This window comes from Pecten maximus, chromosome 10 (assembly GCF_902652985.1).
Source record: "Pecten maximus chromosome 10, xPecMax1.1, whole genome shotgun sequence".
NCBI classification, from domain to species: domain Eukaryota; kingdom Metazoa; phylum Mollusca; class Bivalvia; order Pectinida; family Pectinidae; genus Pecten; species Pecten maximus.
In genome coordinates this window covers 30,967,384-30,981,646 of record NC_047024.1, presented here as the reverse complement: position 1 = coordinate 30,981,646, position 14,263 = coordinate 30,967,384, and the positions used below count along the sequence as shown (strand labels likewise).

The 14,263-nt window shown below is 36.2% G+C and overlaps 1 protein-coding gene across 1 annotated transcript in view; it reads left to right on the top strand.

The window, feature by feature from the left end:
* LOC117335538 (twitchin-like) overlaps positions 1-14,263 on the top strand; it is a 187,286-nt gene that overhangs the window by 71,175 nt on the left and 101,848 nt on the right. Inside the window, 3 exon segments of the mRNA XM_033895608.1 lie at positions 1,448-1,668; positions 3,917-4,008; positions 7,297-7,308. Coding sequence (XP_033751499.1) covers positions 1,448-1,668; positions 3,917-4,008; positions 7,297-7,308 — 325 coding nt within the window.

Genomic DNA, 14,263 nt, shown 5'->3' with positions numbered 1-14,263 from the left:
TTTAATATCCTAAATCTTTACTGTATCACCCCCAAATTCCAGGTCAGTATGTACAGCTTTAGTTAAATATCCTAAATCTTCATTGTATCACCCTCAAATTCCAGGTCAGTATTGTACAGCTCTAGTTAAATATCCTAAATCTTTACTGTATCACCCCCAAATTCCAGGGTCAGTATTGTACAGCTCTAGTTAAATATCCTAAATCTTTACTGTATCACCCTCAAATTCCAGTGTCAGTATTGTACAGCTCTAGTTAAATATCCTAAATCTTTACTGTATCACCCTCAACTTCCAGGTCAGTACTGTACAGCTCTAGTTAAATTTCCTAAATCTTTACTGTATCACCCCTCAAATTCCAGTGTCAGTACTGTACAGCTCTAGTTAAATTTCCTAAATCTTTACTGTATCACCCCCAAATTCCAGGGTCAGTATTGTACAGCTCTAGTTAAATATCCTAAATCTTTACTGTATCACCCTCAAATTCCAGTGTCAGTATTTTACAGCTCTAGTTAGATATCCTAAATCTTAACTGTAATATCCTCAACTTCCAGGGCCAGTATATTACAGGTCTAGTTAATTATAAATATCCTAAATCTTTACTGTATCACCCTCAAATTCCAGCGTCAGTATTGTACAACTCTAGTTAAATATCCTAAATCTTTACTGTATCACCCCCAAATTCCAGGTCAGTATTGTACAGCTCTAGTTAAATATCCTAAATCTTTACTGTATCACCCTCAAATTCCAGGTCAGTACTGTACAGCTCTAGTTAAATATCCTAAATCTTTACTGTATCACCCTCAAATTCCAGGTCAGTATTGTACAACTCTAGTTAAATATCCTAAATCTTTACTGTATCACCCTCAAATTCCAGGTCAGTATTGTACAGCTCTAGTTAAATATTCTAAATCTTTACTGTATCACCCCTCAAATTCCAGTGTCAGTACTGTACAGCTCTAGTTAAATATCCTAAATCTTTACTGTATCACCCTCAAATTCCAGTGTCAGTATTGTACAGCTCTAGTTAAATATCCTAAATCTTTACTGTATCACCCTCAACCTCCAGTGTCCAGTATAGTACAGTTCTAGTTAAATATCCTAAATCTTGAAGAGTGAATGATGGAAGACAGATGAGCAAATATGATAAAACGAAAATGAAGAAGTGAAAGAAGTGTAAAAGACCTCCTGTGAGAGGTTCCACGATGGAAGTGGGGTGAACCAAGGGTCCCCAATTCTGGCGTCTCCCCAAATTTGCTGGGGGATAAAAGCCAATTTGAATCCTTAAAAAAAAAACCACCTATTTATTCCATGTAATGTAACTTTGGCATGAAGCAATATTAAGAAATCTGTGTAGGTTCTATATGAACTTAATTGCTTGCTAATGAGTAAGTTATTGAATTTTTTACCAGAAGTAAAAATGTAATACTCCTCATTATTGTTTGTACAGGTGGGGCCAAGCCCAAACCAGCAGGTACGCCACCTACGTTCTCTGACAAACCAGTGGTGAACCAGGAAAACAAAAACCTTGTGATTGAGTGTAAGTGTACGGCTAACCCTAAACCTGTCGTCACCTGGTTCAAGGATAGCAGGATCATTACACCAAACTTCCGCTACAAAATGAGGACAGACAACAAAGGAGATGAGCATCAGCTGTTCTTGGATGTCATGGTAATTATTGTTTTAAAAGTGATTGAACTGTGTCATTTTTGTGAGTTGATGTACAGCAGTTTAGACAGGTTTGTAGTCTGAGAGTGCAGTTAAGACAGGTTTGTAATCTTACAGTGTCAGTTTAGACAGGTTTGTCAGTTTAGACAGGTTTTTAGTCTGACACTAATTAAGACATGTGGGTAGTTTGACAGTCAATTTAAACGCTTTTGTTTTTAGACTATTTTAGTTTAGACAGGTTTGTACTCTTACAGTGTCAGTTTAGACAGGTTTGTACTCTTACAATGTCAGTTTAGACAGGTTGGTTATTTGACAGTGTCAGTTTAGACAGGTTGGTTATTTAACAGTGTCAGTTTAGACAGGCTGGTTATTTGACAGTGTCAGTTTAGACAGGCTGGTTATTTGAATGTCAGTTTAGACAGGCTGGTTATTTGAATGTCAGTTTAGACAGGCTGGTTATTTGAATGTCAGTTTTAAGAAAGGTTTGTAGACTGACAGTACCAGTTTAGGAAGTTTTGTAGTCTGACTCAGTTAGGACAGGTTTGTAGTTTGATTGTCAGTTCAGACAGGTTTGTAGCCTGATAGTGTCAGTTTACACAGGTTTGTAAATTGACTGTCAGTTTAGACAGGTTGATTATTTAGCTGTCAGTTTAGACAGGTTTGTGATTGGACTGTTGATGTAAAACAATTTTCACTTAGCAGTGTCACTCTCCTTTAAGTACATAACCACATTTCTTTGTAAATAGTTAGGATTCCTGCTTCAGAAAATGTTTGAAATGAGGAAGACATTTACATTAAGGGCAGAACTTTAAGTGAGATATATTACTGTGTTTTTAGTGATGGTAAATTGAGTTGAAATGATTATTCTGCAAGAAACACATAATATTTATGGGTATGTGATGGGTTTTTTGAGATATTTTGGGAGGCATTTTGGCTCAAGTTTAAGTTACAGGAAGATACTGCTTATATTTATCATTGAAGCACAAACCATTCCAGATGATTATGTGGTAAAATTATAACGTTTTGAATATTTATGATTGTACTACTGATATGGTGTTAAAGTTGGTTACACATGTAGTATTTTTGGTAATTCAATGATAAAATATCCCCGTGTTCATCCTCGAATCGAGATTAAGAGGCCAAGTTAGTTTATTTATTTTGGTAGTCGATGCCTTCGATTTGCAGTTCATGTTACATAAGTGCATAAATAAGCTCTGAACCTAAAGATACCAAGATGATAACATCAGTAATTTGTTAAAAAAAACTTGTAACATTTTCACCTGACATTTAACACATGGCCCTTAGATTGGTATTGGAGGTGTTATGTGATATCACTACACTCCATTGAACTATATATTAAAACCATCTGATACAAAATTGGGAAATGATTGCTGCACTAACTACTCAATTTCAAACACTAATCACCCCTAAAATTTGAAATTGGATTCTAAAGTGATAAGTTATACTGGTCTATTAATTTAAAATATTGTCTAACTCTGTATTGGGTGGTTGGGCGGCACAGTAGTATGCATGCTTACCTTTCACCTAGAAGGCTGGACCTCGATTCCCTGACCAGACCTGAAAAGGTATTTGGTCACCTGCCCAACCACATGGGTTTTCCTATCCCGGCCAACAAGCGTGATTTATATAAATTGATATACCGTAACTTGTTTCGCAATTGTTATAAAATACATAAAGTGTACATTTTTAAACTTTGTGTTTAGCCCAAGCATATGATGGTTTTGGGTCCCTATGTAAGGATATGCCAAATATCAATTGAAATATATATATTTCTCTCATTAAGATGATTTAAGGCTTCATGGTACATGTATGTGTTACTTTATTGTGACATGAAGACTTAAGGATAAAGGCTACCTGGACTTACCTTTAATGGAATTTAACAAAATATTACAACTGTAATTGATGTTGATAGGTGACATAAGATAGCTATGATTCAGGTACAGTCAAACATTTTTATCTCAAATTCTGATAATTAAAACATTCTACTTAACTTGAAGTAAAAATTCAGTTCCAACAGTAAACATATAAATATACTTGGTTACCTTGAATACTTGGAGAGTTTTTTTCATGACCCCACTGATTTTGAGGTCATGAAGTTCAACCATACTAGACATGAAAGATATTTCTGATGATTTGTATTACTGAGGTTCAAAGGTTACCTTTCACACATTTCTTGCGTCATTTGACCTTTAAAACCAGTTATAATTCATGTTGTAATTTCTAATTGTAGAGTTTCACGGCTAAAGACAGTGGGCAGTACAAGGTCACTGCCAAGAATGACCATGGCGAGGGCAATGCCACCGTCACCGTCAATCTGGAGGGGTAAGTTAGATTGTCTGCACCCGTCTCATCAATAAAATTGATGATTTTTCATACCATAGTTGCAGTTTCTTCAGATTTGATTGTATATTAGTGCAAATTCTCGACAGTAGTCTTTGGTTGAGTTGTGGTTCAGTTTGTCATAGCAGTGAGATTATAGAAGATTTAGGCCACTTTAGAAGGAATGAGCTTAAAACTTAGGGAGTTTTTTCTGAGTGATGTGGCTAAAATAGATTCAAGATTGAAGTGCCTAGCTGTTTATTAGAGTAGATAGAGCTGATCAAGTGCAATTTACGACTAGAACTGGGAGTTATATAGAGAGGGGTGGGTATATGGATATATATAGAGATCCATTGGAGCCTAGTGAGGGAGGGCAAGATCCATTGGAGCAGAGTGAGGGTAGACAAGAGCCATTGAAGTCTAGTGGGGGCAAGGCAAGATCCATTGGAGCAGAGTGAGGGTAGACAAGAGCCATTGAAGTCTATGGAGCCTATGTAGGAAGGGTGGGCAAGATCTATTGAAGCGTAGAGAGGGTAGATAAGATCCATTGAGGCCTAGAGAGGGTAGATAAGATCCATTGAAACCTAGAGAAGGAAGACAAGATCCATCCAAGCCCAGAGATGGTAGACAAGATCCATTGAAGCGTAGAGATGGTAGATAAGATCCATTGAAGTCTATGGAGACTATGTAGGGAGGGTAGGCAGTATCCATTGAAGCGTAGAGATGGTAAATAATATCCATTGAAGTCTACGGAGACTATGTAGGGAGGGTAGGCAAGATCCATTGAAGCATAGAGAGGGTAGATAAGATCCATTGAAGTCTGTGTATAAAGGGGTTCACTATATCTTTTGATGTCTATATAGAGTGAGTGTCTGTTAGATTCATTGAAGCTTCTTAACTTGGTAGAGAGGAGTCAGCTAGATCATTTAAAGCCTAGGAGTATATCTGTGAAATACAAGTCATTAGACAGAGTGGGGGTGGAGCAGTTTAAGTTGGGTTGCCGGGGATAGATCTATCAAATAAAAGCCTGAAAATTAATCATGATCCCTAAATACATGGAATTACATTGATTATTGTTAATATTCTCAAAAGGATTCTTTTGTCATTAAAACCATATCTGATTTCCATTTGAATTAAATCCTAATTGAATAAAACTCGAAAGGATTAATAAGTCTGATGCAGTAACTTGATTCATAACTGAAGGTAAATTGTCACTTAAGTAAACAATCAACATATTTTTCAAGTGTTTACTGTTCACTGTATACATTTCATTTGCTGGTGGTTTATAGAACGACTCCATTGTTATGCTATTCTAGTACAATTTCATGATGTAAAAACTTGGATGGTGGCTGTAAATAACTTTTTTTTTTACATTAAAAAAATCTCACTGGAATGTTAACCAAATTAAGGCACCCATGTTATTATCTATAGCTCCTTTCAGTACAAAATGAGGGTTAAATACAGTTAACAATTGAGTCAAAATATATAAATGGCGCATTATACTCAATTTAAACAGGAAAAATGTAGAAAATGATACTTATGTTTTATCAACATGACATCTATCAAAGAAAAAACATTTTATCAAAACTAGTATTAAATTTTGACATTTTCAGTATTATACCATATATATAATTCAGGCACCAGTTTTTGACACAGACACAGATAAAAACAGTAAGATGTATAGACCTGATAGTATGAGGCTCCCCCTGACAGTATATGGCAGGAGGCTCACGAACTAATCACTCCTTACTGTAAACTGGGCCTTATCTACAACCCATCAACTCCAGGGTTAAACATTAATCTAGAATGCTAATTTTTCTGGTTGTAAATAAATTTGACACCATCAATGGAAGCAGTTGTCAAGTTCTCTAGGTCACATGCTGGGTGTACTGATATGTCAATTTTAGTAGTGTTGGAAGTCTGCTAGATGTATACATGTACCATTGCTCAGGTTTAAACTAGTATTCTACAATGAATTTTATATGAAATAGTGCTGTGTCATTAAAATATGAAATATGAATTATGAAAATATAGTTAACATTGTATTGTGCTATCTAGAATGGGTAAGGTATGTTGTAGGGTACAGATATAGGGTATACAGTGGGATAGCGAGTACTGCAATGCGTGAGGATACAGATATAGGGTATACAGTGGGATAGCGAGTACTGCAATACGTGAGGATACAGACATAGGGTATACAGTGGGATAGTGAGTAGTGCAATGCGCAGGGGAACAGATATAGGGTCTAGGGTAGGATAGCGAGTACTGCAATGCGTGAGGATACAGATATAGGGCCTAGGGTGGGATAGCGAGTACTGCAATGCGTGAGGATACAGATATAGGGTCTAGGGTAGGATAGCGAGTATTGCAATGCGTGAGGATACAGATATAGGGTCTAGGGTGGGATAGCGAGTACTGCAATGCGTGAGGATACAGACATAGGGTCTAGGGTGGGATAGCGAGTACTGCAATGCGTGAAGATACAGACATAGGGTCTAGGGTGGGATAGCGAGTATTGCAATGCGTGAGGATACAGATATAGGGTCTAGGATGGGATAGCGAGTACTGCAATGCGTGAGGATACAGATATAGGGTCTAGGGTAGGATAGCAAGTAGTGCAATGCGCAGGGGAACAGATATAGGGTCTAGGGAGGGATAGCGAGTATTACGATGCACAATGGTAAATATGTAAGGTCTAGGGAGGGATTATAGCAAGTATTGCAATGCCCAAGGGTATATTAGGCCTTAGGTGGAATGATGAGGAGTATATGCGCAAGGGTACAGACTAGGATCTTGGGTGGAATGGAGTGGAGTATGTAATACATAAGGGTACGGATATAGGGTCTTGCGTTGGATGGCTAGGAAATTGTGCAATATGCGAAGCTATAGGATCTCTGGTAGGATGTAAAGGAATGCGCTCTAGCGTGTCTGTTGTTGTAGTGAGGATGTATTGCCCGAGTACTGAGTTCAGTGCTTAATGCGCTAAGGCTAGATATAGCGCAGCGTCTTGTCATTGGAGCGATCTAGCCTATATAGAATGCGCTAGGCTACTCACAGGAGAGGCAGTGGAGAATTTGCTAGACTAGATTTGCTAGATATAGCTATGGGTGTTATATTGAAGAATGCGCTAGGCTATATTAGCATTTGAGGTGTTGTAAAGAGGAATGCGTTTGGGTGCCATTGTAGTTTCTAGGAAAGCAGGGATGAAGGATTAAGCTTTATTGCAGTGTTAACACATAGTGTAGTTAGAAGTGTGTGTATTATATTTGTGTTGTTTGACTTTTATTACAGGTTGAAAAAGAGGTAAAATGATGTGTATATATCATATATGTTTTGATGCACCCTCATGATGTCCTCAAATACATTTTCCACAAACAGCATCCAGATATATCTATATATATACCGTAGTGACCCCAGCCCTAATATTGATATTGTGTAGTTCTCTAGATTCAGGTCATTTTGTTGGGGATGAAATTTGTACAAAATTGTATGGATATGACATATGATTCAATCAGTGTCATGCTTTTACTATCAATGTCTATTTTGATCAATGACTCCGATTGGGATCAAACCCTGGACCTTTGGATTACGACTTGTCTGACACTCATGATCAACTGATCAAGCTATAGAGAATTTCTCTCTAGCCATTCGGTGGCTAGTATTTATTAGGGTTATAAATGGTTATACTTGAATTATTAACTTTTAAATATTTATAATGATATATATCCCCAAGAAAGTTTCCTGAACCTTCAGTATTTGTATATATATATATATATATATATCATCCTGTATATTTCGGTATTGTGGTGCAGTGTGCTGTCCGATTCACCGTGATGATGAATCTTACCCATATATGTTGTATGGTAGTTCTGTGTAGATAACAGTTGGATGAAGTTTATATCTTAAATACATGTATTAGTTTCTGTATTTCTAGTGTACAGATTAAAATGCATGAAGTATTTCTTGTCTAGGCTTAAACACTAGACTGGCATTAACACACTATCTAGTTGAGATTGTAAACATGGTTGTCTGTCAGCTTCATTACACAATCTAACACCACATATACAGCTTCAGGAACATAAACATTTATGTTTCTGTAATTGCAGATTTTAGTTAATATGATAAATATTAATGTACATTATTTTTTAATATGTCAACTTCAAAGTGAAATATGAAAGAAACTGTTGATAAATTAATTAGGGAATCCTCTTGTTAAGCTGACAAATCTTTGGGAGTTTAGACAACCCTGGTGGCCAGCTACAGACATGGAATCTGCTATGTTTATTGTAGTTTTATGGAATTCCTGCCTTTTGAATGTAAAATGAATAATGCCTATTAAATGTGCAGGATGTTGGTTGAGATCTAAATTTGAATGTTAAATGCCACAATGTGGCCCCAGAAGTGTGGGAGGATGTTCACAGCTGTAACACTGGTGAGAATCCCCCCTCCCGCCACAGTCAGGTAGTCGCCTCAGCTGCTCTTCTATCCAGTCAGACTCCGCTTTTCATTTCATCAAAACCTGCAAAATGGAATTTGCTGGTGTTGAGTGTTTTACATGATTGGTGTATGTCAGGACTGGGTTAGTGCCATTGGAGGATGTTCCTGGTTTTACAGTTAGGAAGTTTTTCCAATGACTCAAAGGAATTTGACATTTGCTGGTAGATCAGTTCATCGATGCTGTTTATAGATCTGTGTAAAGTGTGTAAAAATTTTGAAGGAATTCTATCAAACTTGTTTGAAAATTGAAAATTTGAGAATGACTACTAATAGGATTAATGGACTAGGCAGATACCAACTGCTAGCTGCCCACTTCTCGTAAGTACATTTCTACCATTGGTGTCAGAGTTATAGAACTTCTTATACAATTGTCCCGGGTTCGAACCCCGATCTGGCAGTGCATTTTTCCACTCCTACTATGTTACAGCTACAGAGAGGGATTGATTCCTTCAATGCATGTAGTTGTAATCTGCTTATACGTCTATTCTAAAAGAGGATACCTATATATATATATGCTAAGATATTGAACTTTAAAAAAAAAAAGTTATTATCTGAAACTATATATTGTCATTGAAACATCTTATTAATATCATTATGGGATACATGTTTCTTGTACAAAGATTGTATAAAACATCTGTATCATACAGCTGTTTCATCTTTCTTAAGATTCGTCAGCTGTTAAAAGGAACTAAAATGTGGAAATCCAGATGAGAAATCAAAAATCAAATAGGCCTGAATAAATCAGTTAATTCTAACTCCACATGTTGTGGAATTTTAACTTTAGAATGATTTCAGATACAAAATGGTTAAGTTCCTGGCTTTGTGATACTGTAAGATTGTATAAAAAATTGACGTTCTCTTACTAGTTACTGTGATAGGCACTTAATCTTTTTCTTCTAAGTCTGTTGCTTTACAGGGAATTCCATTAAGCCAATCATTTGACTGAATCTAACCAGTGGAAAAAGGAACATAGTAAACCTAGCCTAAGGCATACCAGGGACCCTTTGATGTAACTCTAGGTCGGCAGTGAATGGGGCAGTTCTATTACCTGTTTATATTATAGATATGCCAAACTTCATCAACATTTCCTCACCCCAATCTGTGGGCAAAATGCCTCTATCATGTATAATAAGGTCTGCAGTATGCGTAGGTGTTTCGTCTTTGATATAGGCCTTCATACCAACCTTGTATGTACTGTGGTGCTATATTTGTAAAACATCAGCAGATATAGATATAAACACCAGTGTGTACTGTAGTGTTACAGCTATAGGTATAAAAACGACTCTGTACAGTAGTGTTACAGCTATAGGTGTAAACACCAGTGTGTACTGTAGTGTTATAGCTATAGGTGTAAACACCAGTGTGTACTGTAGTGTTATAGCTATAGGTGTAAAACACCAGTGTGTACTGTAATGTTACAGCTACAGGTATAACACCAGTGTGTACTGTAGTGTTACAGCTATAGGTGTAAACACCAGTGTGTACTGTAGTGTTATAGCTATAGGTGTAAACACCAGTGTGTACTGTAATGTTACAGCTATAGGTAAAACACCAGTGTGTACTGTAATGTTACAGCTACAGGTATAATACCAGTGTGTACTGTAGTGTTACAGCTATAGATATAAACACCAGTGTGTACTGTAATGTTACAGCTATAGGTATAACACCAGTGTGTACTGTAGTGTTACAGCTATAGATATAAACACCTGTGTACACTGTAATGTTACAGCTATATGTATTAACACGACTCTGTACTGTATTGTTACAGCCATAGGTATAAACATGACTCTGAACTGTAGTGTTCACCTATAGATATAAACACCAGTGTGTACCGTAGTGTTACAGCTATAGGTATAAACACGACTCTGTACTGTAGTGTTACAGCTATAGGTATAAACACGACTCTGTACTGTAGTGTTACAGCTATAGGTATAAACACGACTCTGTAGGGTAGTGTTACGGCTGTAGATATAAACACCAGTATGTACTGTAGTGTTACAGCTATAGGTATAAACACCAGTGTGTAATGTAGTGTTACAGATATAGGTATAAACACCAGTGTGTACTGTAGTGTTACAGATATAGATATAAACACCAGTATGTACTGTAATGTTACAGTTATAGGTGTAAACTTCAGTTTGCACTGTAGTGTTACAGCCATAGATATAAAAACACCAGTGTGTACTGTAGTGTTACAGCTATAGGTATAAACACTAGTGTGTACTGTAGTGTTACAGATATAGATATAAACACCAGTGTGTACTGTAGTGTTACAGCTATAGATATAAACACCAGTATGTACTGTAGTGTTACAGCTAACAGCTATGGATATAAACACCAGTGTGTAATGTAGTGTTACAGCCATAGATATAAAAACACCAGTGTGTACTGTAGTGTTACAGCTATATATATAAACACCAGTGGGTATTATAGTGTTACAGCCATAGATATAAAAACACCAGTGTGTACTGTAGTGTTACAGCTATAGGTATAAACACCAGTGTGTACTGTAGTGTTACAGCTATAGGTATAAACACCAGTATGTACTGTAATGTTACAGCTTTATATATTAACACCAGTGTGTACTGTAGTGTTACAGCTATAGATATAAACACCAGTGTGTACTGTAGTGTTACAGCTATAGATATCAACACCAGTGTGCACTGTAGTGTTACAGCTATAGGTATAAACACCAGTATGTACTGTAATGTTACAGCTTTATATATTAACACCAGTATGTACTGTAGTGTTACAGCTATATATATATAAACAGCAGTGTGTACTGTAGTGTTACAGCTATAGATATCAACACCAGTGTGCACTGTAGTGTTACAGCTATAGGTATAAACACCAGTATGTACTGTAATGTTACAGCTTTATATATTAACACCAGTATGTACTGTAATGTTACAGCTTTATATATTAACACCAGTGTGTACTGTAGTGTTACAGCTATAGATATCAACACCAGTGTGCACTGTAGTGTTACAGCTATAGATATAAACACCAGTGTGTACTGTAGTGTTACAGCTATAGATATCAACACCAGTGTGCACTGTAGTGTTACAGCTATAGATATAAACACCAGTGTGTACTGTAGTGTTACAGCTATAGATATCAACACCAGTGTGTACTGTAGTGTTACAGCTATAGATATAAACACCAGTATGTACTGTAATGTTACAGCTATATATATATAAACACCAGTGTGTACTGTAATGTTACAGCTATAGGTGTAAACTTCAGTTTGCACTGTAGTGTTACAGCCATAGATATAAAAACACCAGTGTGTAGTGTAGTGTTACAGCTATAGGTATAAACACTAGTGTGTACTGTAGTGTTACAGATATAGATATAAACACCAGTGTGTACTGTAGTGTTACAGCTATAGATATAAACACCAGTATGTACTGTAGTGTTACAGCTAACGGCTATGGATATAAACACCATTGTGTAATGTAGTGTTACAGCTATAGATATAAACACGACTCTGTACTGTAGTGTTACAGCTATAGATATAAACACCAGTGGGTATTATAGTGTTACAGCCATAGATATAAAAACACCAGTGTGTACTGTAGTGTTACAGCTATAGGTATAAACACCAGTATGTACTGTAATGTTACAGCTTTATATATTAACACCAGTGTGTACTGTAGTGTTACAGATATAGATATAAACACCAGTATGTACTGTAGTGTTACAGATATAGATATAAACACCAGTGTGTACTGTAGTATTACATCTATAGGTATAAACACCAGTGTGTACTCTAGTGTTATAGCTATAGGTATAAACACAAGTGTGTACTGTAGTGTTACAGCTATATGTATAAACACGACTCTGTACTGTAGTGTTATAGCTGTAGATACAAACACCAGTATGTACTGTAGTGTTACAGATATAGGTATAAACACCAGTGTGTACTGTAGTGTTACAGATATAGATATAAACACCAGTATGTACTGTAATGTTACAGCTATAGATATAAACACCAGTGTGTACTGTCGTGTTACAGCTATAGATATCAACACCAGTGTGTACTGTAGTGTTACAGCTATATATATCAACACCAGTGTGTACTATAGTGTTACAGCTATAGATATAAACACCAGTGTGTACTGTAGTGTTACAGCTAACAGCTATGGATATAAACACCATTGTGTAATGTAGTGTTACAGCTATAGATATAAACACGACTCTGTACTGTAGTGTTACAGCTATATATATAAACACCAGTGGGTATTATAGTGTAACAGCTATAGATATAAACACCAGTGTGTACTGTAGTGTTACAGCTATAGGTATCAACACCAGTATGTACTGTAATGTTACAGCTATATATATTAACACCAGTGTGTACTGTAGTGTTACAGCTATATATATATAAACACCAGTGTGTACTGTAGTGTTACAGCTATAGATATCAACACCAGTGTGTACTGTAGTGTTACAGCTATATATATCAACACCAGTGTGTACTATAGTGTTACAGCTATAGATATAAACACCAGTGTGTACTGTAGTGTTACAGCTATAGATATAAACACCAGTGTGTACTGTAGTGTTACAGCTATAGATATAAACACACAAGTGTGTACTGTAGTGTTACAGATATAGGTGTAAACACCAGTGTGTACTTAAGTATTACAGCTATAGGTTTTATATAAACACCAGTGTGTACTGTATTATAGCTATAGGTATAAACACCAGTGTGTACTTTAGTGTTACAGCTATAGATATAAACACACAAGTGTGTACTGTAGTGTTACAGCTATAGGTATAAACACCAGTGTGTACTGTATTGTTACAGCTATATGTATAAACACGACTCTGTACTGTAGTGTTATAACTGTAGATATAAACACCAGTATGTACTGTAGTGTTACAGATATAGGTATCAACACCAGTGTGTAATGTAGTGTTACAGATATAGATATAAACACCAGTATGTACTGTAATGTTACAGCTATAGGTGTAAACTTCAGTTTGCACTGTAGTGTTACAGCCATAGATATAAAAACACCAGTGTGTACTGTAGTGTTATAGCTATAGATATAAACACCAGTGTGTTCTGTAGTGTTACAGCTACAGGTATAAACACTAGTGTGTACTGTAGTGTTACAGCTATATATATATAAACACCAGTGTGTAATGTAGTGTTACAGCTATAGATATAAACACCAGTGTGTACTGTAGTGTTACAGCTATATAAACACCAGTGTGTACTATAGTGTAACAGCTATAGATATAAACACCAGTGTGTACTGTAGTGTTACAGCTATATATATAAACACCAGTGTGTACTGTAGTGTTACAGCTATAGATATAAACACCAGTGTGTACTGTAGTGTTACAGCTATAGATATAAACGCCAGTGTGTACTGTAGTGTTACAGCTATATATATATAAACACCAGTGTGTACTATAGTGTTACAGCTATAGATATAAACACCAGTGTGTACTGTAGTGTTACAGCTATAGATATAAACACCAGTATGTACTATAGTGTTACAGCTAACAGCTATGGATATAAACACCTTTGTGTAATGTAGTGTTACAGCTATAGGTATAATCACCTTTGTGTAATGTAGTGTTACAGCTATAGGTATAATCACCAGTGTGTACTGTAGTGTTACAGCTATAGATATAAACACGACTCTGTACTGTAGTGTTACAGCTATATATATAAACACCAGTGGGTATTATAGTGTAACAGCTATAGATATAAACACCAGTGTGTACTGTAGTGTTACAGCTA